The following is a 27649-nucleotide window of genomic DNA, read 5'->3' as shown; positions in this document are numbered from 1 at the left end:
TAAAATAGGTAGAAAAGACGAGGTGATGCAACAATACAAGCATGTAAACACACAGGGAACAGGGAAAAATGTAATCCTGAAAAAACTCAAACACAAAAATAAAACAATGGCAAATAAGTTAGTCAAATTAAATATGAAAAAAAAAAAAACTGCTCAAACTGATTCCCCTGAGTTGGTTTCGCTTTTTTGGTTTTTGAACTTCCTTGCTGGCAAGCGCGACATTTGAAATTCTTCAAAAACGAACCCTGATGCACCAAAAAAAAAACAAAACAAACAAAAAAAACCCCTTCATTTAAAATATCTTGTACCCCCCAGCCCCACATATTCTATTGATGAATTTTTGCTTTTAACCGAAGCCAAACTCACTTTTTTTTTTTGGTCCGACTTCCTGAACGTTTGGAACAACTTTGCAAGAATGCAATTAAATTAAATGCATGTCGTCTAATTTCACATTTGTTTCAGTCTTTGGATGCGTAAGATTGTCTATATGGCTTCATATAATAAAAACATCTAATACTATATCGTTAAAATATATAGAATATTTCAAGGCATTCGTGCAAATACTTATTTAAAGGCACTCAAATTGCTTCACGTGACTTAAAAAACTAAATGTTTACATGGTAAAACCTAACAAAATATTGCATAAACAGCAATAAGATTTGAAATTTGACTCCACTAGTATCTAGATTCAACGCTTATTGCACGTTTTAAGTGCGCTAGGCAGCTAGTGTTGGGTGTTTCGTCGTCCATGCGTAACACCGTGAAATTTGTTGCAAGCGTAAAGTACGAACACGAACATTAATGAAATAATTGCACAGATATGGTAATTAAAAAATAAAATTAAAAAAAACCTTCAACTGTCTTAAAAATGAAGAGCAAAATGTGAAGAACTTTTACAAAAAGCAAAATGATGAAATGTTCGGTTGGGATTTTGGACGGTAACTGCGTGATTAGGCCCAACTTTCCGTAGCCAATCAATATTTTGAGTCTGTTAGCGTCTTCAAGGGACAGAGACAGATGTCCGGTCCGTTTTGGCTGGGAGTAACAGTCTGTCATGGACCATGGATTTTATAATGTTAGCGATGGACACAGAAAGTTTTTGATACCATTGACGGCGCTAGACGTCCACTGCATCCGTCTGGTCAAAAAGAATTGGACGCAAAGCACCATCAATGGCATGAAAACATGAGCATTCAAAGGTAGTCTTCATAGTTTACCTGAATAAGACGTCTATTGTTGTCAATGGAAGGCAATGAGTGAATAGTAAATATATATATTTTTTAACTTTCTTTAAAAAAAAATTAAAAACAACAGTAAAAATTGTATGTTCTTTCATTTCAAAAATAATTTGAAAAAGAAAACCAAGCTTTCTCGTTATTTTAAAATAATTATTTGAAAAAAATAAATGTTATTTGCTATGCTATTTTATTCATGATTTATAATTTTTGGACTTATTGAAGGCAATAATCGAGGGTATATCAGTTTTTATTCATTTTAATCTTGTTTTTTTAACAGTACTGTAATTTTCACACTATAAGGCGCAAACCAACAAATTTGACACGAAAACGCATTTGTTCATAGATAATCAGCTGTCCTCACTGTATTATGGGATATTTACCCCAGTAGATATTAACTGGTAACAGTTTATTTGACAACAACACCATAAGACTGTCATAAGACCAAATGAACCACCATGAAGCTTTGAAACAATTGGCTGCAAAGCTTCAAGAAGCTTCATTTGGCTATCACTGTTCTCTTGGGGGAGACGACCTCTGCTGCCATCTGCTGTTGTCGTCCAACATGCCTCCTAGCATGCATTGCAGTGCTACAGATGTAAAAAAAATTCATGTTCTGTGCTAATTATATCTTCAGTTACTGTTCTAGTTGTTTCATTAATTGCTATTTGTGGAATTTGGTGACGCTTTATTTGACAGTGGCGCCATAAGACTGTCATAAGACCATCATAAGTATGACATGACACTGCTATGAGCATTAATGAATGCTTATGACAGACATAATTTTGTGTCATCCGGCAAATTATCTCACTTTTGAATGCATGTAAAAGATCCAAATTGGACGTAAATTGAGTTAGTGACGTAATTTACCGAATGACACTTAATGACATCTGCAATCATTAACGCCCATGATAATGTCATGTCATAATTATGATGTTGTGGCAGTGTTATAACACCGCTGTCAAATAAAGTGTTACCTATTAACCAAAATAAATAAAAAAATAAGCCGTGCTGGACTATAAGCCGCAGGATTCAAAATGAGGGGAAAAAAGTAGCGGCTTATAGTCTGAAAATTATGGTAATTTATAATTGTATTCATCATCAAATTTAGGAAAAATACCGTAATTTTCGGACTAAAAACTGCTACTTTTTTCCTTCACTTTAAATCATGCGGCTTACAGTCCAGTGCGGCTTTTTTTATAAAAATTTATTTGGGTTAATAGGTAACACTTTATTTGACAGCAACTTCATAAGACTGCCATAAGGCCGTCATAATTATGACACGATATTATCATGGGCATTAATGAATGCTTATGACAGATGTTATTAAGAGTCATCCGGCAAATTAAGTCACTAACTCCATTTATGTCCAGCTCGGATCATTTACATTCATTCAAAAGTGAGATAATATCAGATGACACAAAATGACATCTGTCCTAAGCATTCATTAATGCTCATGGCAGTGTCATGTCAAAATTATGATGGTCTTATGACAGTTTTATGGCGCCATTGTCAATTAAAGTGTGACCAAATACCATAACTAGAAATTAACGAAACAACTGGAACAGTAACTGAAGAAATAATAAGCACAGAAGATGAATTTTGAGTTTTACATCTGTAGCGCTGCAATGCATGCTAGGAGGCATGTTGGACGATAAACAGTGCTGGCAGCAGAGGTTGACTGTCTCCCCCACGGGAGTAGTGATGTCCAAATGATGGTGGTTCATTTGGTCTTATGACAGTCTTATGATGCTGCTGTCAAATAATGTGATACCAGTTAATTAATACAATTAACTCATTGGCTGCATTGACGGAGATAGACGTGCGATTCATTCAAAGTGGGAGGGTGGCAGCCAATGAACGAACGAATGGATCGGACGTCTACTTGTGTTAAACTAGCGATAAAAAATTTAGCTGGCCGCTAAAATATAACTGTGTCCATTGCTAACATGTTGCTAGCTAGCTGTTGTCTCTCCCTTTAGCTCTCCTGACTTGACATTGCGCTTTCATCTCCAAGGACGAACCTTCCCTCTAACAAAACGCCCCGAGGACGTCCGTCTCAACGCGCACTCCCACCTCTCATCGCGGAGAATCCTTTCCCTCTCTTCCCTTCGCCGCCTCTCCCTTTCCCGCCTCATTCTTTCCCTCAGCCGGGCTTCTCTCACTTCGCGAGGTAGAAGTCGCGGTAGCCTACTTGGCGGCTTTTTCTTGAAAACCCCAACTCGCCTCAACCAAAGATGGACGCAGACCGGAAGCTTTTCGATTAGCTTTCCGGCTAGCTTAATTGCGAGCGAGTTAGCCAGGTCGGCGAGGACCCACAAGGGGCGTCGGATGAACTGCTTCGCGAACGAAACAAAATGGCGCCCTCTACGGGCTTGCTGGTTTAAGGGAAGACTCTTTAAGGGGACTGGGATTTTGGAGCGGCGTGACCCCCAGTTGCGCCCCGCTTTGGGAAACATCTCGTAGAGGCTGCGTTCGGCCAGGCCGCCGAGAAGTGTCTGGCATATGACGAAAAGCGGTCGTGGAAGGCGGAAAAGGACGCGCATGAACAGCCGGTTGACTTTACGGGGGGCGCGCTCAAGGAAGCGGCGAGCCGGCCGCACCACCAGGACTACCACGAGGTAGAGAGAGAGGAAGAGCGAGGGCGAGCTGAGGAAGGACGCGGACACGAGAATCATTGGGATGTAGTACATACCCAAGCTGAGCGAGAGCCCCAAAGCTGTGAAGCCGCTACCCCAAAGGCTGAGCGAAAGATAGGAGGAGAAAGACAGCGAGAAAACAGAGCGGAGGAGGAGGTAGGAGAAGAAATGAGCCAGGAGGGCCAGCTCGGCGGAAAGGAGAAGCGACCCCAGCGAGGGGATGGCGGGGGAGCGGCGCAGAGATAAGAGGAAGACGCACAAGAGAAGCAGTGTCAGGTTAGAGGGACGGGCGGCGGCCCAAAGCGAAATGAGGAGGCTCGACGAGTGAGAGAATAGCCATGGGAGAGGAGACGGCGGCGGGGGAGGGACAACGGGGGCCGCCTCGAACTCATCCGGAACGTCGGGGAAGTAAAACTCGGACAAGTCGTCCTGCTCCTGCTCTCGGACGCGTCTCTTTTCTAGAGACGGCGGAGAGATGAGCTCGCAAGGGCAGCCGTCGGCCACGCCTCGTCCTTCCCCCTCGTTTTCCCACTGGAGTCCATCCACCTCCCGCACCTCTTCCCAACCTTCTTGTCCATCAGACTCTCTCCTGTTTAACTTCATGTCACGTTCTTCGTCCACGTAGTTGCTCAAAACTTCATCCTCCCCAGTAAATTCTGCACTAAATTCATCGTTTTCACAGTCCTCTCTCCTTTCATCGACGTATTTTGCGCTCTGGTCAACACTTTCTCTAGATTCTGCGCCAGTTTCCGACGGAATTCCTTCGACCTCCCTCATCTCTTCCCAGCCTTCACTTCTGTTAAGTTCTGAAATCTCTTTGGTGTCATCTAACTTTTCTAACCCCACAGAAGCGAATTCACCACTCAGGCTCTCCGGTTCCTCAACTCCAACCTCTCTACCGTCTTTTCTGTTGTCGCTTTGGTCATCTTCCTCTCTCATCTCTAGGTTTTCTAACTCGGTCAGGTCTTCCGCGGACTGACCGCCACTCACTTTGAGGCTCTTGGGCTGCTGTCGGACCTCCACGGCATGCTTCTGACGCAGCTCCTGCTCGCGCCGCTTGTTGTACTCCATCTGGTTGGTGAGTTCCGTCTGGTGCTGTGTGCGGATCAGCTCTGCTCGGGTGCGCTGCACCAGACTCAGCTGGCGGAACTCCAGCTCCTGCGTGGACTCGTGGTGGCGCAGGAGCATGGCGCACTCCAGGTCTTTCAGCGTCTGCTTCTTGTTTAGCTCCTGGAGGAGGAAAAAAAGGCAAACATTTAGGGAGGTTGAGTTTTCAAATGAAATTCAGTCCATATCTCTGCATTCCGAAAGATCTGATCGCAAGCTGAAAATTCGGGCGCCCTTCGGGGTACCTCTCGGAGCAGATCCTGCTCAAGGTTGTGGCGTGCTAGCAGCATTTTCCTTTTGTACTGGCGACTCTGGAGCTCATAATACTGCCTTTGTCTCCTCAGCAGTCCTGACTCCTCCTCGGCCTGTAGCTGCTGCAGACACTCCTTCTGGTGCACCAACCACTCCTGCTTCTCCCGCTTTGGCGTTGACTGATTCTCATTTAGTTCCTTGAGTGAAAGAAACACACAAGGATACATTTTAAACACAGCGTCCCCCCAGGATTGATAAATCTAAATTCAAGACTTTTAAGACCTTTTTTAATGCCACTTCAACTGAAAATTAACACTTTTCTCGCATCCATTCTTTAGATAATATTGAATCATAAAAAAATAAAGCACTGAACATCAAATTTAACCTCAATTACTAAGTGTGTTTGACAAAAGAATACACATTTACTGAAGATACAATTAAAACACATTGAAATATAAGGTCTTTCAGATTTTTTTTCCCCAGGATAAAATGGATTTTACACTATTTTTGTAAAGCAACTTCAGAAATTACATTTGCAATACAACAGGCTTCTCTTTCAAGAGGACCTAGTCAAGGTGGTAGGTTGGTGATTGTCAAGTTGGTCACCTTAACTGGTGATTGTCAAGTTGGTCACCTTGACTGTAAAGTGCTTGGGAAAATCTTGCAATTGGCAGTGAAAGTTTAAAAAACAGCCACTAAATGGCAGTAGTTTACCATTCATTACCAAAAAATAAAAAAGGTACACATGACCATTTCCCTTGGTAATTGTTTTTTTCTAATCACATTACAAGAAGTATACAAAACACATGTTAATCCTTTGTTAGCTATTGAAGACATTTCTTTTAATCAGATAGAGAAAATCCATACTCTTATTCAATCAAGAAAAACATTTAAATATACCAGGAGGTGTTTTACTATCACCTACATTATAATTTGCCTATCACCATGCCATGTTATTCAGATCAACGTTACCCCGCACTCGTTCCAGTAATAGTGTCAACCGTGTTGTGTACCAGGAGGTGTTTTACTATCACCTACATTATAATTTGCCTATCACCATGCCATGTTATTCAGATCAACGTTACCCCGCACTCGTTCCAGTAATAGTGTCAACCGTGTTGTGTATCTGAGGGTGATGGTGGATCTACGACTCCGGTTTATCCATGCTAAGGCTAGTGCACCTGCCAATACCCCATTGAACATGGCTAACTCTTGAGTTAAAACTACGAAATTCACATTCATTCGAAAGGCAAACCGTGCAGAAATACATTATTGCATCTAACACATTTTAATTGGAGAATTTGGCAACTTACTTTGAAATGTTAAGCAGGTCCACTGCCTTCGCATGACCCATAAACTGCGACCCAAAGTATCTGGATGCGACTTGGTCGCTGATCCAATACCTCACATGCTGGTCCAACTGTTTGGACTTGGTTGTCTTGTTGAGGCTTTCGTCGAACATAACAACTAAGGCATCTGAGCAGTTCCTTACGTTAGCACACAGTACTGTACAATTGCCTGCTGTTGTGATGTTGATGCTAATGATGCTAATAGCGCGCACGCACGAGGTGCATTATGATTTGTAGTGCAGTCCATCATAAAAATTCTACGCATCATCTTCGTTATGGATTAAAAAAAAAAAACAAAAAAAAAACTGTCACGGATATAATTTAGGTTGCACTGAGATATTCTTCAAAATTAAAACCACGGTGAAAAAATTCCAGACTTACGACAGCTAATTTAATACTTTTAATACCTTTAATTATGGAAAACTAAATTCAATGCTTTTTTAATACTTTTAATAACCCGCGGGTACCCTGTAAACAGTAGACATCATGGTAGTTCTAGTTGGTTGGCGTTGAAAAAGACGAAAAAAGTGTAACAAGACCCTAGGACATTGACTAGCACCTCTTTGAGTTGCTCCTTGCGTTGTCGGTACTGTCGTTTCTGCGATTCTAGGAGACTTGTCAACTCCTTCTTTTGCTGTCCCAGTATGTGCTGTTGGAACTTCTTCTCCTCAGTCAGGACTGCCTTGGTCTTGGAAGGAAAATATCTCTTTGAAATATAACGATCGAACTAATGATAGATTTGTTGGGTTCTCAGCTCACCTCCTTTTCCATTATAGCAGAGTGTTTCTTGCACAACTTTTCCCCTTCCATAGAGAAGCTGTTTCTCTGGTTCTCCAGTTCTTTGTCCAGTCTCAGCTGGTGCTCGTCCATCTCTGCCTTCAACTTGTTTTCAAGACCCATTAACTGCTTCTGGTGCTGCCGGCGCATACGCTTGTACCTGCACACATGCGACCTAAGTGTCAGCGCAAAGCGGGTATTCTTGATTTGCTTCTTTTGTGTTGCCGCTTACCCAGACATCTGCTCTCTGAGGGCCGACCCCTGCTCGTGTTCTTGGATCTGGCGAGTGACGAGTGAGGCTGTGCGAATGGTGGCGAAATGGTCGCGCCCGCGACGGCGCCTCCCTCCTCCGCCCCCGCCGCCGCCCCCTCCTCCGCTGGCGGACGATGCATCTCGTTGCAAGTCCACCTCCGGCTGGTACGGGTCATCGTAGATGTTATCGTGGCTCTGCAGAAGATGACAGACGATGACGTGACACGAGATTTCTACCTCTGAGGACTTACGGAGAACAATGTTTTCTAAACTTTCAGTCATGATTCTTCCAACGTAAAAAATGACAAGAGTGAGTTACTCTCCCTTCCACGAAAAATTGGGGTTCTGAATGTTGCGCGTGTCCAGAACTGACCAGGGGCTTGTGCAGGACGGAGCTGTTGGAGGTGACGGTGTGTTCGCCCTCCTGCATCATGGCCATCTCACCGCTGTCGTCCGAACCGTCTGCCAGGCTGTTGACCGAGCTGCTTTGGGAGCTGGCGCTGATGGACATGGACGGCAGTGAGTGCGAGCTCTCCATGCTGTTCACCGTGCCTGTGCGCAGCATGTACTGCTCCACATCCTGAAATGATCAAATCAAATCATTTTAGGGAAGGTGCTTTGAGCTCCTTGGAAGTCATTAATTGGGATGGACGTCCAATCCGTCCGTCATGGACCACGGTCTTTACAACTACAGTGCCCTCCATAATTATTGGCACCCCTGGTTAAGATGTGGTTTTTAGCTTCTAATAATTTTTTTAAAAAATTCAAATAATATGAGACCTTAATGGAAAAAAAGAGAAAAATCCAACCTTCAATACAAGTGCATTTATTCAGTGGGGAAAAAATCCCACATAAAGGAATCATTATTTGACATCAAATAATGTGTGTCACAATTACTAATACTTTGTACAACCCCCTTTTGCCAACAAAACAAGGTCTGGGGACTGAGATGGTCCTCTCCTCTGTACTCTCCTCTTCGGCTCACCCCACAGGTTTTCAATGGGGTTGAGGTCTGGGGACTTAGATGGTCATGGGAGGAGCTTGACTTTGTGTCTGGTGAACCATTTCTGTGTAGATTTGGCCATATGTTTAGGGTCATTGTCTTGCTTTTGTGGTCCCAGGCTGGGACCGTGTGCTTTGGTCAGATGAGACCAAGATTGAGCTTTTTGGCCACAAACACTCTAGGTGCGTCTGACGTGCCACGAAAGATGCGCATGCTGAAAAGCACCTCATACCCACTGTGAAGTATGGGGGTGGGTCAGTGATGCTGTGGGGCTGTTTCGCTTCCAAAGGCCCTGGGAACCTTGTCAGGGTGCATGGCATCATGAATGCTTTGAAATACCAGGACATTTTAAATCAAAATCTGTTACCCTCTGCCCGAAAGCTGAAGATGGGTCGTCACAGGGTCTTTCAGCAAGACAATGACCCTAAACATATGGCCAAATCTACACAGAAATGGTTCACCAGACACAAAATCAAGCTCCCCCCATGGCCATCTCAGTCCCCAGACCTCAACCCCATTGAAAACCTGTGGGGTGAGCTGAAGAGGAGAGTACAGAGGAGAGGACCCAGGTCTCTGGATGATTTAGAGAGGTTCTGAAAAGAGGAATGGCTGAAGATCCCTCTTTCTGTCTTTTCCCATTTTGTGAAACATTATCGGAGAAGATTAGGTGCTGTTTTGTTGGCAAAAGGGGGTTGTACAAAGTATTAACACCAGGGGTGCTAATAATTGTGACACACATTATTTGATGTCAAATAATTATTTCTTTATGTGGGATTTTTTCCCCACTGAATAAATGCACTTGTATTGAACGTTGGATTTTTCTCTTTTTTTCCCATTAAGGTCCCATATTATTTAGAAAAAAAATGTATTAGAAGCTAAAAAACACATAATTATTATAAATCCAATAATTATGGAGGGCACTGTATCTAGTGCTGGAACGATTAACTCAAGTTATTTGATTAAAAAAGGTTTGAATCAAATTTTGCTGCTTCAAGGATTTGTTTCATTAAAGTGATGTTGTAATGATTTGTTTTAGAAGTGTTGCATTTACTTCTATTGATTTTCTTCTAGCATGGCCGAATCGAGCTGCTCTCTGTTAAGACCAACATAAGGTACGTTTTTGGTCAAGCTAATATTTTCGTTTAGGCATTCATTATTTAGTTTATAAGTATATTTAGCAATGTTTTGTGGGAATATGTGTTTGAATGATTTGTTAAGAGCATTGTATAAAACCATTTTTAAGAAGGGGGGACCGGAGGGTGTGTTCCAATTATAGAGGGGTCACACTCCTCAGCCTCCCCGGTAAAGTCTATTCAGGGGTGCTGGAGAGGAGGGTCCATTGGGAAGTCGAATCTCGAATTCAGGAGGAGCAGTGTGGTTTTCGTCCCGGCCGTGGAACAGTGGACCAGCTCTACACCCTCTGCAGGGTCCTCGAGGGTGCATGGGGGTTCGCCCAACCAGTCTACATGTGTTTTGTGGATCTGGAGAAGGCGTTTGACCGTGTGCCTCGGGGAGTCCTGTGGGGGGAGCTCTGGGAGTACAGGGTACCGAGCCCCTTGGTACGGGCTGTTCGGTCCTTGTACGACTGGTGTCAGAGTTTGGTCCGCATTGCCGGCAGTAAGTCAAATTCGTTCCCAGTGAGGGTTGGACTCCGCCAAGGCTGCCCTTTGTCACAGATTCTGTTCATAACTTTTATGGACAGTATTTCTGGGCGCAGCAGAAGCGTTGAGGGGGTCCGGTTTGATGACCTCAGCATTGAATCTCTGCTTTTTGCAGATGATGTGGTGCTGTTGGCTTTATCAAGCCGTGACCTCCAACACTGGAACGGTTCGCGGCCGAGTGTGAAGCGGTTGGGATGAAGATCAGCACCTCCAAATCAGAGACCATGGTCCTCAGACGGAAAAGGGTGGAGTGCCCTCTCCGGGTCGGGGATGAGATCCTGCCCCAATTGGAGGAGTTCAAGTATCTTGGGGTCTTGTTCACGAGTGAGGGTAGGAGGGAGCAAGAGATCGACAGGCGGATCGGTGCAGCGTCTGCAGTAATGCGGACGCTGCACCGGTCCGTAGCGGTGAAGAAGGAGCTGAGCCAAAAGACAAAGCTCTCGATTTACCAGTCGATCTACATTCCTACCCTCACCTATGGTCATGAGCTGTGGGTCGTGACCGAAAGAACAAGATCCCGGATACAAGCGGCCGAGATGAGTTTCCTTCGCAGGGTGTCCGGGCTCTCCCTTAGAGATAGGGTGAGAAGCTCGGTCATCCGGGAAGGACTCGGCGTTGAGCCGTTACTCCTGCGCGTTGAGAGGAGCCAGTTGAGGTGGCTCGGGCATCTGGTTCGGATGCCTCCTGGACGCCTCCCTGGAGAGGTGTTCCGGGCATGTCCCACCGGCGGGAGGCCCCGGGGACGACACAGGACACGCTGGAGAGACTATGTCTCTCGGCTGGCCTGGGAATGCCTTGGGATCCATCCGGAGGAGCTGGTTGAAGTGGCTGTGGAGAGGGAAGTCTTGGCTTCCCTGTTAAAGCTGCTGCCCCCGCGACCCAACCCCGGAGCAAGCGGAAGATAATGGATGGATGGCATTGTATAAAACAAACAAACAAAAAAAAAAACATTAGCATTTTATGGCATTTAAACTAGCAGACTTTTGTTTTGCAAGTTAGCCAATTGTTCTTTTGTTGTGCTGAGATGCTCATTTATTTGTTGCATTGAGTTCATTTTGCCTACACTTATAAATTTGTCAAACCTTTTCTTTTATCCCAGGCAACAGTAGGTGGTTTATTTGCCTGACATGTTTCGGCGAACACTTCCGCCTTTGTCAGAGGGTCACAGATGTTGGTGTGACGCGTCTTTATCAGCTGATGGATGCTCATTTATTTAGTTTTAATATCATTTGAGACTAACCTCAGGTATTTCTATTTTTAAATGCATTTATTGCTCTTGTGAAATGAAAGTGCAATTCTGCATAGTTTGAAGCACTCAGGAAATGTATTTTGTATTCACATTTAATGCTATTTTGACAGTTAGTAAGCAAAAAAAAAATTATACATCCGCATAATGTATTCTGCAATGCATTAAGTGTTCGATTACTCGATTATTCAAACTAATTGATAGATTAATCGATTACTTAAATAATCGATACCTGCAGCCGTATCAATACCTAAGCACAAATGGTCATTTTCACTAAAATATTAAGTCAGCCATCTGCCTCCTAGTCTGAGTACTGCAAATTGTCATGTACACACTACATCACCACTTGCTGCTAGTCACTTATTCACTTTATTTTCAATCTGTGTACAATGTAACATGTTTTTATATTAACCTTATTGTACTTTTGCTTTGGTTTTATGTAGCGCACGTTACAGTGAAGCTTTAAATGTCGTTGTATTCTGTACAAGCAGCTCTATTCTGTCTATTTTATTCTATGTTAGCGTTGAACACAGTAATACTTAGGCTTCCATTGATGGTTATAGACATCCAATCCATTTTGAATGGGAGTAACAGTCCGTCATGGACCATGGACTTTACATCCTTTAAAAGTGTGGTACATGTTAGCAATGTACACGGTAATATTTCATCTGCCATTGACGGCGATAGTTGTCCAACTCATTTGGAAAGGAAGGGCTAGGAAGAGCCTGTCATTACAACTTTTACAGTGATGGTTAGTGATTCAATCAATTTTGAAAATAAGAGTGCACACTGACTGGATTACATTAGAGAAAGAATAACTCAAACATTCCCTGAATTCCATCACTTCCGTTTTAGGAAGAGGCAATCAATGATAACAAAGCCTTTTGTATGGAAGGGAAATGGTCTCACGTTCACAAAATACAGTGAAGGGTTTGCTACGAAGACATGGACTAAGCAAATGTAGGTCACATTGTTCAGCAACATCAATGAACACGTTTGATTATATTTCCACCTTGAAATGTTTTGCGCTGGCCGCTTACCTCTTCCTCGTCCGCCCCTTCAGGCGCAGGCCCATTGTGGGCCTCGTGGAAAAGGATTTTCTTCATTTTCCTATACTGAAGGTTGTCCAGCTCTCGGACGGCGTCCTTGGTGCGCGCGATCAGGTCCATCACGCTGGTCATTGGACGCTCCCTGCATAAGAAATGGTGCTGGAGGGCCAGAAAACATCAGAAGTTAGACTATGAATTAGTGCTGCAACGATTAATCGATTAACTCGAGTAATTTGAATTGAAAAAAAAAAAAAAAGCTCCGAATCAAATGTTGCTGCTTCCAGGATTCGTTTAATTAGGGTGGTGTTGTAATGGTTTGTTTTGAAAGTGTTTGCATTTAGTTTGATTGATTAGGTGGATACACTGCCCTCTAGTGGCAACCGTGAATACGACATAACTCATCTATCATGGCTGGATCCAGCTGCTCCCTGTTAAGATCAACATAAAGTTGTAAGGTTTTGTTTAAGCTAATATGATAGTTCATTAGAGGTGTGCAAAATTTCCGATTCTTAGATTATTCGCGATTCGGCCGTGGAAGATTCGAGAACGATTCACAAACATCCAAATTCCAATTATTGAAATATGCCAAGTAAAGCGGAAGTACAACACACTCAGCGCGCCGCGCGGTCAATGAGGAACGGAGCGAGAGTAGCTAAACATCATGCTTCTCATAACCTGGCCCCTCGGGTAATGCCAATGCTCAACTCACGGCTCTAGCTCAACTCATGCCACGAGATAAAAAAACAACAACATACCTGACTGCTGCCGAAAAGCTGCTACAAAGTACATCCACATAATGTTATGGTAGATATCATTTATATAGGACTAGATGCATTATAGATTCGGTAGCGTTAGCAGCAAACCTACAAAAAGCTAGATGCGGGCGTTAGTAAACGGCCGCCATCTTAAAGCAGTACACTTCCCTGCAAGGCTGTTGTAGCGAACCTTCCAAGAAAACCTAATTAACTTTTTATCTAAAATACTCCTAAATCGGTAAAATATTGACTTGAATCTATCTTTAAAATAGTTTTAAAACTTTCACATGTCGAAAGTAGACAAAAGGGAAATTATGGAATAACGGGAGCAATTTGAACAACTTTAACGGGTGATTCACAACATTAAATTAATTGAATGTAGTTTAAAGCTGCTGATACAGAATGGGGACTGGAGTTTTTTATTTACTGTTATTTTTGTATATTTGTTTACTGCTATATGTTAACTTGATACTGAAATAGTAGTTTGGTTTAGCCTAAGAGTATTTTTGAACAATTTTGGAACTAATGTACAAAACATTTATAAAATAAATTAATAAATAAATAAAAATTTAAAAAAGGAGGGGGGTGCATCAATAATCGTTTTATAATCGAATCGGAGCCTCTGAATCGTAATCGTAATCGAATCGTTAGGTGCCCAAAGATTCCCAGCTCTATAGATTATGCATTCGCAATTTCATTTAAAGGTATATTTAGCATTTTTTTTGTGCGAATATGTGTTTGAATTTAGCATTATTTAGCATTTCAGCTAGCAGAGTTTTGCTACGCAAGTTAGCCAATTGTTCTTTTGTTTACTTCGATCCTCATTCATTTTTTTATACCATTTGCGGATAACCTCAGGTATTTTAATTCATTTTCAAATGCATTTATTGCTCTTGTGAAATGAAAGTGCAATTTTGCATAGTTTGAAAAAAATACCCGGGAATTTTATTTTGTATTTGAATTTAATGCTCTTTTGAAAGTGCAATCTTAGCAAGCTTTGGTTTTACATCTCAAATTTATTCTGTAGGCATTAAATATTCCAAATCCGATTGCTCGATTATTCAAATTAACTAACTGATAGATTATTTGATTACTTAATACATCGATAGCTGCAGCCCGACTGCGAATACTATAAGGTTTACGGTGGCTGCGTCCTAATTTACCTTAAGGAGCACGTCGGAGGTAGGTCTGTCCTGGGCTATCTTCTGCAAGCACGAATCCACGAAATTGCGGAAATAATCCGACCTGAAAGACGAGGCGGGTTACTGGAAGGTACCGATCGACAGACAGGGTTGATGGACTCCTACCAATGATTGGACTGCAAAACGGGGCTTTCGTTCTGTGCGATGTGGTATAAGGCACTCATTGCATTCATGTTGAACAGAGGAGGCTTCCTTTCCGCTGGATGGACGACAAACAACGACACAGATTAAATCTTTGTCATTGACAATGACGTGGCGTCCAGTTATCCTTCTGCAGTTCATTTAAATGAGTTTATCACTAGTAGATGTCAATGGCAAGCAAAAAAAAATGAAGGCGGGTAAATGATGTGTAAGCGCCGTCTTACCCAACTCTATACAGGTAATGCCAAGTGACCACACATCCACTTTTCCGTCGTATTGTCCCTCATCCATGGCTAGGATCACCTCGGGTGCCATCCTGCACGAAGAACAAAAAAAAATTCACTTCCTGTTTTGCCAACAATCGTTGACAGTCACCGTATGAACGTTGGCTAAAGTGCCTGACGTCCTACCAGTAAGGTGTTCCCACGAAAGAGTTGGCCGGCGCGACGATGGAGGCGGAACCAAAGTCGCCCAGTTTGACCTGGCCGGGTTCGGTCAGCAAGATGTTGCCCGCTTTTACGTCCCTGAGAGAAAATGACAGCTAAGCATTTCGGAGACATCAACGAAACAAAGGGGACAACATCAGCGGTGCAGTGAATTGTGACATCAATTTGTTCTGTGGTTAACCCAATTTTCTTGTTAAGTCGTCTAAAAAACGGTAGTTTAAGCATTTCAAAATACTTGGCTCTCCAAGTACTAACAACAACAACTAACAATACAAATGCAGTTTGCAAAGCCAAAGTGTTAACATAGGTTGTGAATTAACCATTCTACTTGCACTCAAATACCTCTTAAAAGTGACCGAACTACTCTTAAATCTACAAAAAATACTCCATAAAATTAATGCGTGAGTACTAGAGATGTCCCGATCCGATATTTGGATCGGATCGGATGCAGATATGGGCAAAAAAATGCGCAACGGTATCGGATCGGCCAACACGGAAAAATTCCGATCCAGACTTCCGAAAAAAAAAAAAAAAAAATCCGGTCCGGGTTTTCCAGCGCACCGATTTACATAATCCATTCCAATTTTTGCTCCGGTTTCCCTAAAATCCGGTCCGCATTTTACAGCACATCTTCAACACACTACATTTACATTACCGTCTCCCAATTTACCGAGAGACTTTATCGGTAAAAATGTCAGCTGTGTGGGATCATTTCACCTTAAAGGATGACAAAGACAAAGAAGCAGAGTGCAACATATGCCACAAAAAAGTCCAGCGTGGTGGTAAATCTGTAAGAAGTTTTAATACAACCAACCTAATCAAGCATTTGGCGAAATACCACCACAAACAATATAAGAAGTATGTTAAGAAAACCGAAGACAAAAAGAAAGGTCCTACGCAACTAACACTGGCAGAAACTTTTGCTATGCGTGACAAACTGGCACTCGACAGTCCCAAAGCCCAGGGAATAACAAGAGTCATTGCCTAAGAATTCATTCTGGATGACGAGCCATTATCTCTCGTGAGTAAAGACGCACCATCCAACACTTAGAACCACGGTACAACATACCCAGCCGTCATTACATCCTTGAGCGATTCGGCAGTGGAAGATTCGAGAACGATTCACGAACATCCAAATTCCGATTATTGAAATATGTCAAGTAAAGCTGAACTAATACACAATGAGAAACGGACTGCATTGCGTCCCGAGAGTAAACATAATGCTTGTCATCGACGCCGGGTAATCTCAATGGTCAACTCACAGCTTTAGCTCAACTCATGCCGCTGGATAAAAAACACAAGAATACCTGACTGCTGCTGACAGCCGCTACAAACTACGTCAACATCGTTTTACTGTAGATAATAGATATCATATGTATATAGAACTAGATGCAAAATGACAGACTCGATGGCGTTAGCAACATTGACGTATTGAAAACTAGTTGCTTTAGTAAACAGCCGCCATCTTAAAGCAGGAGACTTCCCTAGTAGGCTATTGTGAACCTTCCAAGCAAACCTAATTAACTTTTTATCAAAAAGACTCCTAAATCGGCAAAATCATGACTTGAATCTATCTTCAAAACAGTTTTAAAACTTTCACATGTCGAAAGTAGACAGAAGGGAAATTATGGAATAACGGGAGCAATTTTAACAACTTTAACAGTTGATTCACAAAATTAAATGAATTGAATGTAGTTTCAAGCTGCTGATACAGAATGGGGACTTGAGTATTTTACTGTTTTAAAATGTTAACTTGATACTGAAATAGTCTTTTATTTAAACCTGAGTGGCTGTTTATACAATTTTTGTTACTAATGCACGAAACATTAAAAGCAACTAATAGCTTGGGGGGTTTGTGGGATTTTCCACTGAGGTTGTTTGTGTGTTTTGCTTTTTTTAAGACAGTTTACAATATTTTTTGTAAGTTTTACTGACTGACTATGCCATTTCTGTTTGTTATTTATAATGTTTTGTGTTTGTCACTGAATAAATAGGTCAGTTTCTTGTTACCAACCGTTGTGTGTTATTCATACTCACCTAATTCAGCTGGCTAGTTGTTATCAAGAGTACTAAAACCTTTTTCAACATGAGTCTGAAAACTAAGTAAGGAGGCTAAATAACTTTAAACTTTAACACATGCTCAAATAGGCCGGTATCGGTATCGGATCGGAAGTGCAAAACAATATTGGTATCGGATCGGAAGTGCAAAAACCTGGATCGGGACATCCCCTAGTATAATACCTTTTAAAGGAATCTGAAAAATCCTAGCGTCATAAAATAACATCTAAAATAATCTTACTATTCCAGATGTACTAAAATACTATCTGAAAGTAATCGGAGTACTCCCTCAAGTCAAAGCATTGTTCTTAATAGAGGAAGTTTGTGTGTGGGAAAAGTTGAGGGTAAAAAAAAAAAAAGAGCAAACCTGTGAATCATGTTGTGAGAGTGAAGATAAACCAGTCCTTGCAGTGCACCATGGGTAATCGCAGCTATTTCCACTTCTTGGAGGGGCTTTTTGTGGACTATGTGAAGAAATGTCCGAGTTTATTAATATATCGAGAATGTAAACCACAGTAGTGACTTGTAAGATTTCGGTATGGCACGTATAACAAGACATTTTCCAGATCTTACCTTCCAACAAATCCGAAGCTGAACCCAAGCAGTACTCCATCACCAGCTAGCAGAGACAAAGTTGGCACGTGAGAACGGGAATATTTTTCATTCTTAAACAGTATAATTAACTCACTCGACTCGACGGCAATAGACACCCGATTCATTTTGACAGTGAGGGCTGGTGGCGATCAAGCCAGTCACTCAGTAACAGTAACATGGCCCCAGTACTTACCCATGCCGTGTGCTCCCTCAGATAGCATCCATGGTACTCGACCGTGTTGGGGTGCCGCAGCTTCTGGAGGAACTTGACTTCCTTGATGATATCCTGCCATTTCTAAAACGAAACCTCATCTTAGATAAAGCAGATCGGTCGACTTATGAGCGCAAAACTTACCTCATTGGACTGCTTGCCACTATAGGACATCTTCTTGATGGCCACCACCTCATTGGTGCGGATGTCGTGGGCCTAATAATCAAACAGTTGATTTACAAAATCAAGAATTCAGCACCGTAAATCATCTTATATACTTGTTTCCGACTCACAAAGTAGACGGCGCCGAAGCTCCCATGTCCTATTTCCCTCAGGTCCGTGAAGAGCTTTTCGGGGTCCTCCCTGCAGAAGAGCTCGGCCACCTCCGGGTCCTTCAGGCTCCCGGCCCGCACACTCGACGGCATGACCAGCGCCTGGACCACACGGATGGGGTCATTAAGGACTTCAATAGTCTATACCAGACGTTCTTAATCTTGCTAAGGGTACCGAACCCCAAAAGTTTCACATGTGCATACACCAAACCCTTCGGAATTAAATACCGTATCGGCCCGAATATAAGACGATGTTTTTTGCATTGAAATAAGGCTGGAAAATTGGGGGTTGTCTTATAGTCGCGGTCTAGACGTTATACCCATTCATGACGCTAGATGGCGCCAGATATCATTGAAGCGATGTTCTGTCATGAAAGATCTCAGCTACTCTCTTTAACCAGTTTAACCAGTTTGCATTATTTTATTGCAATGTTTTTCCTTATTCAGATTTGTTTCAAGACTGTAGTTACAGTTAGACTTCACTTTGATTGTTAATGCAGTTTAGTGCTGCAACGCTTAATCGATTAACTCGAGTATTCGATTAGAAAAAAATATTTGAATTAAATTTTATTGCTTCGAGTATTCGTTTAATTAAAGTGGCGTTGTAATGGTTTATTTTAAAAGTGTTTGCACTTAGTTTTATTGATTAGGGTGGATACATTTCCCTCTGTTCACACGGGTGAATCCAACTGCTCCCTGTTAAGACCAACGTAAGCTAAATTTTTCTTTGAGCAAATGTTTTTTATAGATTCATAATTTTGTTTATAGGTATATTTAGCTGTTTTTTTGGGATTGTGTCTGAACCATTTGCTAAGAGCATTGAAGAAAAAAAAAAAAGTTATCATTTTATAGCATTTAAGCTAGCGGACTTTTGATATGTAAGTTAGCCAATTGTTCTTTTGTTGTACATGGATCGTCTTTTTTTTTTTTTTATACTGTTTGAGGCTCAGCTCAGGTATTTTAATTTTTCATGTTCCTTATCCGATTGATTATTCGAACTTGTTAATCGATTAATCGACTACTAAAATAATCGATTGCTGCAGCCTTAATGCAGTTATTGAAATTTTGTTGTTTTATCACAATAGATTGATTTACATTTCAAAAACCAGAAGCCATTTATTTACGAAGGTGATTGCACTTTAGTTTACATATTTAAATGTTCACATATTAAGATTTGAATGAGGCAAAATAACATGCTTTTTCTCTCAAATATATTGGTATAATCATTTGTTTCGGATGTACTGAAATTATTTTCTGTAAAAAAATTAATTTGGTGTTCAAAAAGTCTTTTTTCAAACCTGAGTCTTGAAAAAGAGGGGGTCGTCTTATAATCAGGGCCGTCTTATTATAATCAGGGCCGTGTTATATTCGGGCCAATACTGTAATTATTACAGTTATAAATTACTTCTCCCAAAAAGTAATTGAGTTAGTAACTCAGTTACCTGAATGTAAGAGTAATTAGTTACTTGGCAAAGGTAACTGGTGTTACCTTTCATGATTTTTTACCATTAAAAAAACAACAACAACATAGTAACCTTTGCTATGTTTGGAAGTCATTTAATGTTGTGAATTTAAAGTTGTTAAAATTGCTCCCGTTTTGCATTTGTTCCCTTTTAATTACTTTCGACATGTGAAAGTTTCAAAACTGTTTCATCATTTAAAGATAGATTCAACTCAAGATTTTGTCGATTTAGGAGTATTTTAGATAAAAAGTAACTAGGTTTGCTAGGAAGGTTCACTACAAAAGAGCCTTTCTGAGAAGTCTTCTGCTTTAAAATGGCGGCTGTTTACCAACGCCGCTGAGTCAAGTCATTTCGCATGCAGTTCTATATGGATGTGATATCTAGGGTAGCATCAAGTGGGCGTAGACTGTAGGCTGTCTGCTACAGTCAGGAAATATTGGAGCCACCTAGCCTAGCATCGCATTTGCAACAGCGTCACAACACTTCCCTCCTTCCCACTCCCGCTCTTCTCTCTGTGTCTGACTTTTCTCGTGTTATTCAACCAACGTAGTAACGCATGGTAATGCACATAGTAACATTGCCGAAACGGTGACAAAATCCGAACGGAGAAAAAAAATGTAATGCACGAAAAACGTACAGATTTTGAACGCACGGCGAACACATTTAAAAATCAGTGCTCACTTGTACAAATTACGCCGAAACCATAAAACTTGACAGGTATGCATCCTATTTTCATAAAGTAAAATATGAAGCACATTTCTTTTTATTTTTTTTTTTGTTACACTTCCTCGTACCAAGAACTTGTCAACCTTCCACTGAGCAAACCAGTTTCTTCTATTAGATTGAGGGCTAGCAGTTGAAAGAAATGGAATTATGGTAAACTTGTAAATTGGGGCAAAACAGTCTAAAACAACACTTTGCCTTTGGTCAGTGTACGAAAATAGGGCCCTGTGTGTCTAAACCTTTGCCGAACCCCTTAGACCAGACATGTGCAAACTCCGGCCCCGGGGCCAAATGCGGCCCGTGGACAAATTTCATCCGGCCCCCAGCCTCTGTCATAAAATCAATAACTGGCCCACACACAGACTTAATAAATTGGTCAGCAGTATTGCTACCAGCATATGAAGTAGCTTACACACTAAATGCTGCTCCTCATTTACCCGCTAGGCACGAGGCAGCAACACTCTAAGCAGCTTTATCCTGTGTGACCCTTTACTCACAATTTTCTAAAATGGCGACAATCAACAAAAAAGTTTAATTTCACAGCAGCAGTATTTCGCAAGAGCCCGAGAGTCGAAGGAGAACTCCACAAAGGCTAGTTGCGAGATTGTTGAAATTATTAATTTAAAAAATAATAAAGCAAATGTGACACACAGAATGGCTTACTAATATTTCCTTAAATAAATTGTTCTATGTAAAGGAAGTCAGCCAAGGTCGGCCCCCCACATTTTTACCACACCATATCTGGCCCCCTTTGCAAAAAGTTTGGACACCCCTGCCTTAGACTTACACACCAAATCCAGGTTAAGAACCACTGCTCTATACAGACAACTCAAATTGCGCATTATTATTTTTATAGATAGATGCAGTATAAAATTGAACGAAACAAATCCCTAATCGTTGATTTCACTTACCGCTACAATTATAACACACACATTATCCGATCTCTATTATTTTCACAGTTTTTATGTTACGTTTTTATTTTTTAACTGGTGGTTTTAATACAATTGCATTAAGCTAGCAAGTGTTTGAAAAACGAAATATATTTTGTGTTTTAATGCTCAATATGTGTAATCTCATTGATGTGTGCTTAGCTTTACAGTTGACCTTAGCTGGAGTCTAATGAAGTATAATACCGTAATTTATATAATATAAATATAACGCACACTTTTTTCCCCCAAAATCAATTTGTAAAATCATGGTGCGCATTATAAACGGGTACATGGATGGAGACAGAAATATATAAATATTACATATAGATACAAACAGATTTTTTTTTTTATTGACACGGCCACGTTGTGTTGCAGAAACATATGCGGCGACCCGTTGCCGACCATTACGGTACGTGACGTCACTATTTTCTCTCGGTAATACTTCACTGTAATCGGCCGAATGATTTCGTCTGTGTTAAATTCTGCTTTTTTCACTCTTCGTAGAGCACAGAATTTAGTTTCTTGAACTCATTTGAGTCAACGTTTACTGCAGCTCCGCAACTCGGACCATAACAAACGGTCCAGATATAACAGACTTCCTATGTGTGTCCGTCAACTATGTCTGTCCATCGGGAAACTCAAACCCAAATAACAATAGTTCCTATTGTTACTGTCGTGTTGACAGCGATGAGCTCTCACGGCTTTCCCACTTACGTTCTCACTTTCATTTTACCGTATCAATCCATGGAAGAAAGATTTATTCATCATGATGAAACGAGCAAGTTATACAGCAGCCTTTAAAAGAAAAGTCGCATCTGTTTTGTTTTCTCCTAGATTCTGGTAAGTTGGAGAAGTTGTCAAATCATATTATTACCGTAAATATTGTCAGTTTATGGTAATGTTTTGAACTACCAATGTGCTATGCTTGTGCTGTGTTTCACCAGTCAGTAAAATGATATTTCTGTATCTGTACACGAGCTCTGTTTTCTTATATTCTTCTATTTATTGGTGCTAAAATGATGGTGCGCGTTATAAACGGGTACAATAATTTCCCCTAGATTTTACAAGTAAATTTGGGGTGCGCATTATACACGGGTGCGCCTTATATTCGGGAGCTTACGGTAAATCGATTTGGGGGACTATTCAAAAACTGCCTAAAAATAAAATAATCACCCAGCCCTAGTATTAATATACCTTTGCTAAATAATGGAGGGATGATCAAATTCATTTCATGTAATTTTGAGGAAAAATATGATATGAAGACATATTTTCAAGATATAACATTTTGTAAATGCTGCACAGCTCTACAGATGACATAATCATATCATACGTCAAAAGTAAATTTTAATATATGTGGTCCATGTTCTAGAGCACAAACTTCCATCTTTGCTTCACGTATTTGTGTGAAACTCAATGAATGTAACGAATAACTTCATTTAAGTATCAACAGAACAGGAGAAAAGGTCACATTATAATGTAGTAAACCGCACAACCATGTTAATAAATGGATTCCTCACTGACAATACTGAAATTGTGGTGCAAACTATTCACAATAAAGATGAAATTGCGCAAATGACAATTCTCATCAATCTTAAATTGCATACACAAGTAGAAAGCAATTGAATTTGAACAAAAGTGATATGGTAGTAGAGAGGTAACATGTCAATTTTGGTCGATTTTAGTGACGCAGGTGGACAAAAGCAGTAGTGTTTTGCCCTAAGGAAGACTGCGTTTCCCATGAGCACCAGCGCATTGCGTTGTAAAATCCTGATCTCTCGGTCGCCTGCAGATGGATTAAACGACATTTCTGTTTCCTACGGCTGTGTGAAGGCTAAATAGTAATGAGGTAATAGACAATAGAATATGTCGATGTTGAATATCAGAAAAGTTTGACTTTGTATTTTATTCCCCCTCCGAACCCCTCCCTTCCCCGAGCTGAACTCGTCAGCGCTGACAAGTTCGGTTGATGGGGGTGGGGGGTTACTTCATTTATCTGACAGTGTTAGCCAAAACTTAAAAATTAGTTTAAATTAGGCATGAGCCAGTATGAGATTCTGACGGTATGATAACCTTAAAGTGCATGTGACACGAAAAAGCATGTTTATTTCATAATACACGCGGTATTTTATGCTCCTGAATGATATGGACCGCTTGGATGTGTGTGGAAGCGATCGCTATATTTATTTAGTTTTTTGAATCCCGTGCCATGAAAACGAGTGACTTCCGGCTTCGGTCTTGCATTGAGGAGAAGGGCGCTGTGACGTGTACCGTCCTCTTCACTTTCCAACCGTACTGCTGTGTATGAGGACTAAGGATTCAGTTGATTTTGCGGATTAATACGTTTATTTTTCGCATCAAGCCAGCCAAACAGCTGCAGAAAAATCTTGCTGTATGAGGGAGAGGCGTGTGCGCCTTTTTGGAGTTTCAAAAGGTTCCCATTCACCGTGGATATTGGCCAAAACAAGCCCAACTACTGTGTGACCATTGGACTTACGAGGAAGTGAGTAAACATCTTGTTTTGTATTATGTCAAATACGAATACAGCGATTATAAAGTAAACACTACAAACTTTCTTTAAATAAAGGACTACTTACGTTTGATCATTGATAGGCATATAAAAAGCTCTCCTCGTGCACATTAGCTGCACAACAACTGCAGCCGCTCTCCTCCGGGGAACGAACTGTAAATTGCTCTCCGCCGGGCGGTTTGCCGATCCGCAAAGACAATCAACAACCCAGTCGTCAAGTCATATAATCCGGGTTAGTTATGTGTGATTTTCCGCTTCGAAGAATTTGAAACATCACTCGGTTCGGGTTAGCATGTCGGCTAGCTGTCACACATCTTGGTTTGTTTATATTCTCTGAAGCTGGGGAAGCGAAATGACATATGTCCGATTTAGGTGTCATAAAATATCGTTCGGGAGGTGCAACAGTAAAGGTGAAGTCGACAGTTTTGACCATTATGGAGTAATTTTGCCATGTCGTCCTGAATAAATGCCTTTTTATTATTTCATATTCCATTTAGCACAAGACTTATTTGTCATGACCATGCCATTTATTTAGCAATTGGGGAAAATACTTGGATAAAAAGAATATCCTGTAAAAATATTGAAGAGACAGAAACAATGACATTTTGCAGCTCTCTTCGTCGCGTTTTCCTCATTGTGAATAGTTCCCCTTTGACGGGCTGACTGGTCCTTCTCAAGCCATTTATTTAGCTAATGGGGAAAAATACTTGGATAAAAAGAATATCCTGTAAAAATATTGGAGTAGAGAGACTGAAACAATGACATTTTGCGGCTCTCTTCGTCGAGTTTTCGTGAATAATTCCCCCTCAATGGGGTGAATATTAAAACCGATGAGCCCATTCACCCGCTGACGTAATCCATCTGTTGGGGATGCTAGAGCCCTATAATGGTAGGCGTGGCTAACCGGCAGATTTAAAGACTAATTTGTCGTAATCTGCGCTCTGCTAAATTGTTGTATTATATGGTCGAATCGTCTCAAAATATGATTCTAATTCACATAATAATGCTATTTAAGACTTTTTTTTTCTCCTGTCGTATGCTATTTAGGCCAAACTATTAGTTTCACGGTATTGCAATTACAGCTCTAAAATGTGTTACTTTGAGATATCTGGGTTTAAAAAACAAAACAAAAAAACTCACAGGCACAGCTCAACATTTTTACAAACAGAAACAAAATAAATTGAATAATTTTCCATAAAAACACCCTGTGTATGACTCGTATTATGTTTACATAATACACACAATCGCTTTCTCAACACAGACAGTTGCCAGAGAGATAAAAAAAAAAAAAAAAAAACTTTTACCACCGCTAGACACACTGGAGTTAACTCTTGTAGCTGGTGGGAAACATCCATGACAGTTTTTACTAACCTTTTATTGTGTACAAATGCGAAATCATATTGGAGGTGTTGCCTCCTTGGCTGCCACCCTCCACAAACATGCTTTAAATGTCGGTTGGCCCTCCTCATCTAACCTGCAGCCGTCTAACTTTTCTGTAGCCGAAGTTAATTGGGAGGGGGAGATTCTGGAGTTCCACCTCCTCCAGTATTCGTGTAGCACAGCTGACACACTGACACTGAGCAACAACCAGTGGCGGAGGGTTGAGCCTTGCAGCTGCAAGCGAGGGATTTCTCCCTGCGTTTTTGAGACATAAAAAACAGCTAATACTGTAGGGACGGTATGAGGAAAACATTTTGCGGTTTTGAAACCTTGACATTTTCATACCACGGTATACCTTGAAACTGGTAAACGGCACATGTCTAGTTTAAATGCAAAAGCTAGTGTTGAGCAAAAATTGCACCATGTTATATTGCACACAAAATATTGTGACATTTTCATTGTTCCTCATCATCTAAATATAAAAACTGACGGTGTAAATCGAGAAATGCAATTTCTACGTAAAATAAACAATGGTTGTATTTTAGGGTCCACATAAGGTTTTTGTGAGAAACGGCTGTGTTTTGTAAAATTATCTGGATTCTACAGACGATTGCTAAAGAACTACAATAGGCCAAAACAATCTTCTTCCACTTCTTAAAGAGTATGTTTTTCACAAAACACAATATTCTGTCAAAATGCATGTCTAAAAACCAGGAGTTGTCTAATAAATAAAATATGCACTCATTGCCACCGACAGGGAAAGACATGAACCTCATTTTAATTCGGATATCGGGCACTGAATAATGATATTTAAGTGCCGCTGACGGCGATAGACGTCCAAATCAGATCGCTCTCCAGACCTCCTAATGTATTGGACGTCTATCGCCATTGGTGGAAGCCAATACGTTATTTAATAAAAACATTATAGCTGATCCGGTGGTAAAAAGGTCATCATTTTGTAATATTTACTTCTGTATGCATTTTGAGCGGTCATGACAAAACAGCAATTTCAAGATGAATTTGGACGATTTTTACTGCTTTCCAATGCCGAAAGAAGTCGAGTAGGACATATGAGGTTTGCATAAAAGCTTAAATCAGCTCTCACCGTGGCTTTGGAATCCACTGGAGCTAGCCGAAGCTAGCTGACTGGCCTGGAAGGAAAAATGTAGGTCTCACTCCCCTTTTTTTGCTCGCCCCCCCAGCGGCCAGCTCTCCTGCTGCTGCTGTCTACTCAGCGCAGACAAAGTGCATTTTTCCCTTCGACGGCATGACTCAAACTCCTCGCCATTCCGACGCTTGGACCGAATTCGCCAGGCGACATGAATAAAAAAAAAAAGCGGCTGCCTGTCAAGCGAACCGAGCGAGCGGCCGCTTGCTTCACAATCCCGGGTTGATTAGCGGCGCTAGTTAGCAATTAGAAGCCGAATGGGAAGTCGGCATTGTGGCTCATAAATCCACCCGGGTACGCTCCATGCTCAACTGGGCGCTGTCAGGGACTTTAGTGGCTTATTTCCGCTCTTCGACTTCTCCCCATTTTGCTCGACATTAAGGTTTTTTTGTTCGGTTTTCCGTGATGGCGGAGAAGCGAAGGAACGAATGGGAGGGGAATGGAATACGGAAGTGTTCTTCTTCTACGCTCTATTTTGACTGCGTTGAGAGAAACACTGTCATCGTGTGGATGTAAACGTGGAGGATTTTCGTAGGGTTACCCAAAAGGAAAATTTTAATCATCAGGGCTGATTAGTAATGACGAATTGGCTCATATATTCAGGGCTGTCAACAGACTTGCATGGGCCCGGGGTCAAGACACCATTATAGACCCCCAACCCCCACTCTCCTGCCACCGGCTTGTCACGACAACATACGCAGTACTTTTAACGAGGCCTGTCAAAATTATCGCGTTAACGGGCGGTAATTAATTTTTTAAATTAATCACGTTAAAATACTCGACGCAATTAACGCACATGCCCCGCTCAAACATTAAAATGACAGCACAGTGAAATGTGTACTTGTTGTGTTTTTCGGAGTTTTGTCGCCCTCTGCTGGCGCTTCGGTGCGACTGATTTTATAGGCTTCAGCACCCATGAGCATTGTGTAAGTAATTACTGGCATCAACAATGGCGTGCTACTAGTTTATTTTTTGATTGAAAATTTTACAAATTTTATTAAAACGAAAACATTAACAGGGGTTTTAATATAAAATTTCTATAACTTGTACTAACATTTATCTTTTAAGAACTACAAGTCTTTCTATTATTGATCGCTTTAACAGAATGTTAATAATGGTAATGCCATCTTATTGATTTATTGTTATAATA

General features: G+C 41.2%; 1 protein-coding gene across 2 annotated transcripts in view; it reads right to left on the bottom strand.

The window, feature by feature from the left end:
* taok2b (TAO kinase 2b) overlaps positions 1 to 26936 on the bottom strand; it is a 42197-nt gene extending 15261 nt beyond the window's left edge. Inside the window, exons 1-17 of one of the 2 annotated variants that reach the window (XM_057826295.1) lie at positions 26437 to 26936; positions 18271 to 18411; positions 18122 to 18193; positions 17960 to 18061; positions 17746 to 17791; positions 17540 to 17636; positions 15079 to 15192; positions 14893 to 14984; positions 14633 to 14726; positions 14489 to 14570; positions 12562 to 12729; positions 7985 to 8191; positions 7592 to 7806; positions 7342 to 7519; positions 7142 to 7270; positions 5227 to 5430; positions 4865 to 5104 (exon numbers count right to left, since the gene is read on the bottom strand). In XM_057826295.1, the coding sequence (XP_057682278.1) occupies positions 4865 to 5104; positions 5227 to 5430; positions 7142 to 7270; positions 7342 to 7519; positions 7592 to 7806; positions 7985 to 8191; positions 12562 to 12729; positions 14489 to 14570; positions 14633 to 14726; positions 14893 to 14984; positions 15079 to 15192; positions 17540 to 17636; positions 17746 to 17791; positions 17960 to 18061; positions 18122 to 18193; positions 18271 to 18402 (2172 nt within the window). In that variant the 5' untranslated portion in view covers positions 18403 to 18411; positions 26437 to 26936. Of the gene's footprint in view, positions 1 to 2941; positions 5105 to 5226; positions 5431 to 7141; positions 7271 to 7341; positions 7520 to 7591; positions 7807 to 7984; positions 8192 to 12561; positions 12730 to 14488; positions 14571 to 14632; positions 14727 to 14892; positions 14985 to 15078; positions 15193 to 17539; positions 17637 to 17745; positions 17792 to 17959; positions 18062 to 18121; positions 18194 to 18270; positions 18412 to 26436 lie in introns of those variants that run through there. The other variant, XM_057826294.1, reaches the window with a different exon arrangement.
* Between the last annotated feature and the right edge of the window lie 713 nt (positions 26937 to 27649).

Source organism: Corythoichthys intestinalis, chromosome 21 (assembly GCF_030265065.1).
Source record: "Corythoichthys intestinalis isolate RoL2023-P3 chromosome 21, ASM3026506v1, whole genome shotgun sequence".
In the NCBI taxonomy this organism is placed as follows: domain Eukaryota; kingdom Metazoa; phylum Chordata; class Actinopteri; order Syngnathiformes; family Syngnathidae; genus Corythoichthys; species Corythoichthys intestinalis.
Note: the sequence above shows the minus strand (reverse complement) of the source record. Positions and strands in the feature narration are given on the sequence as shown.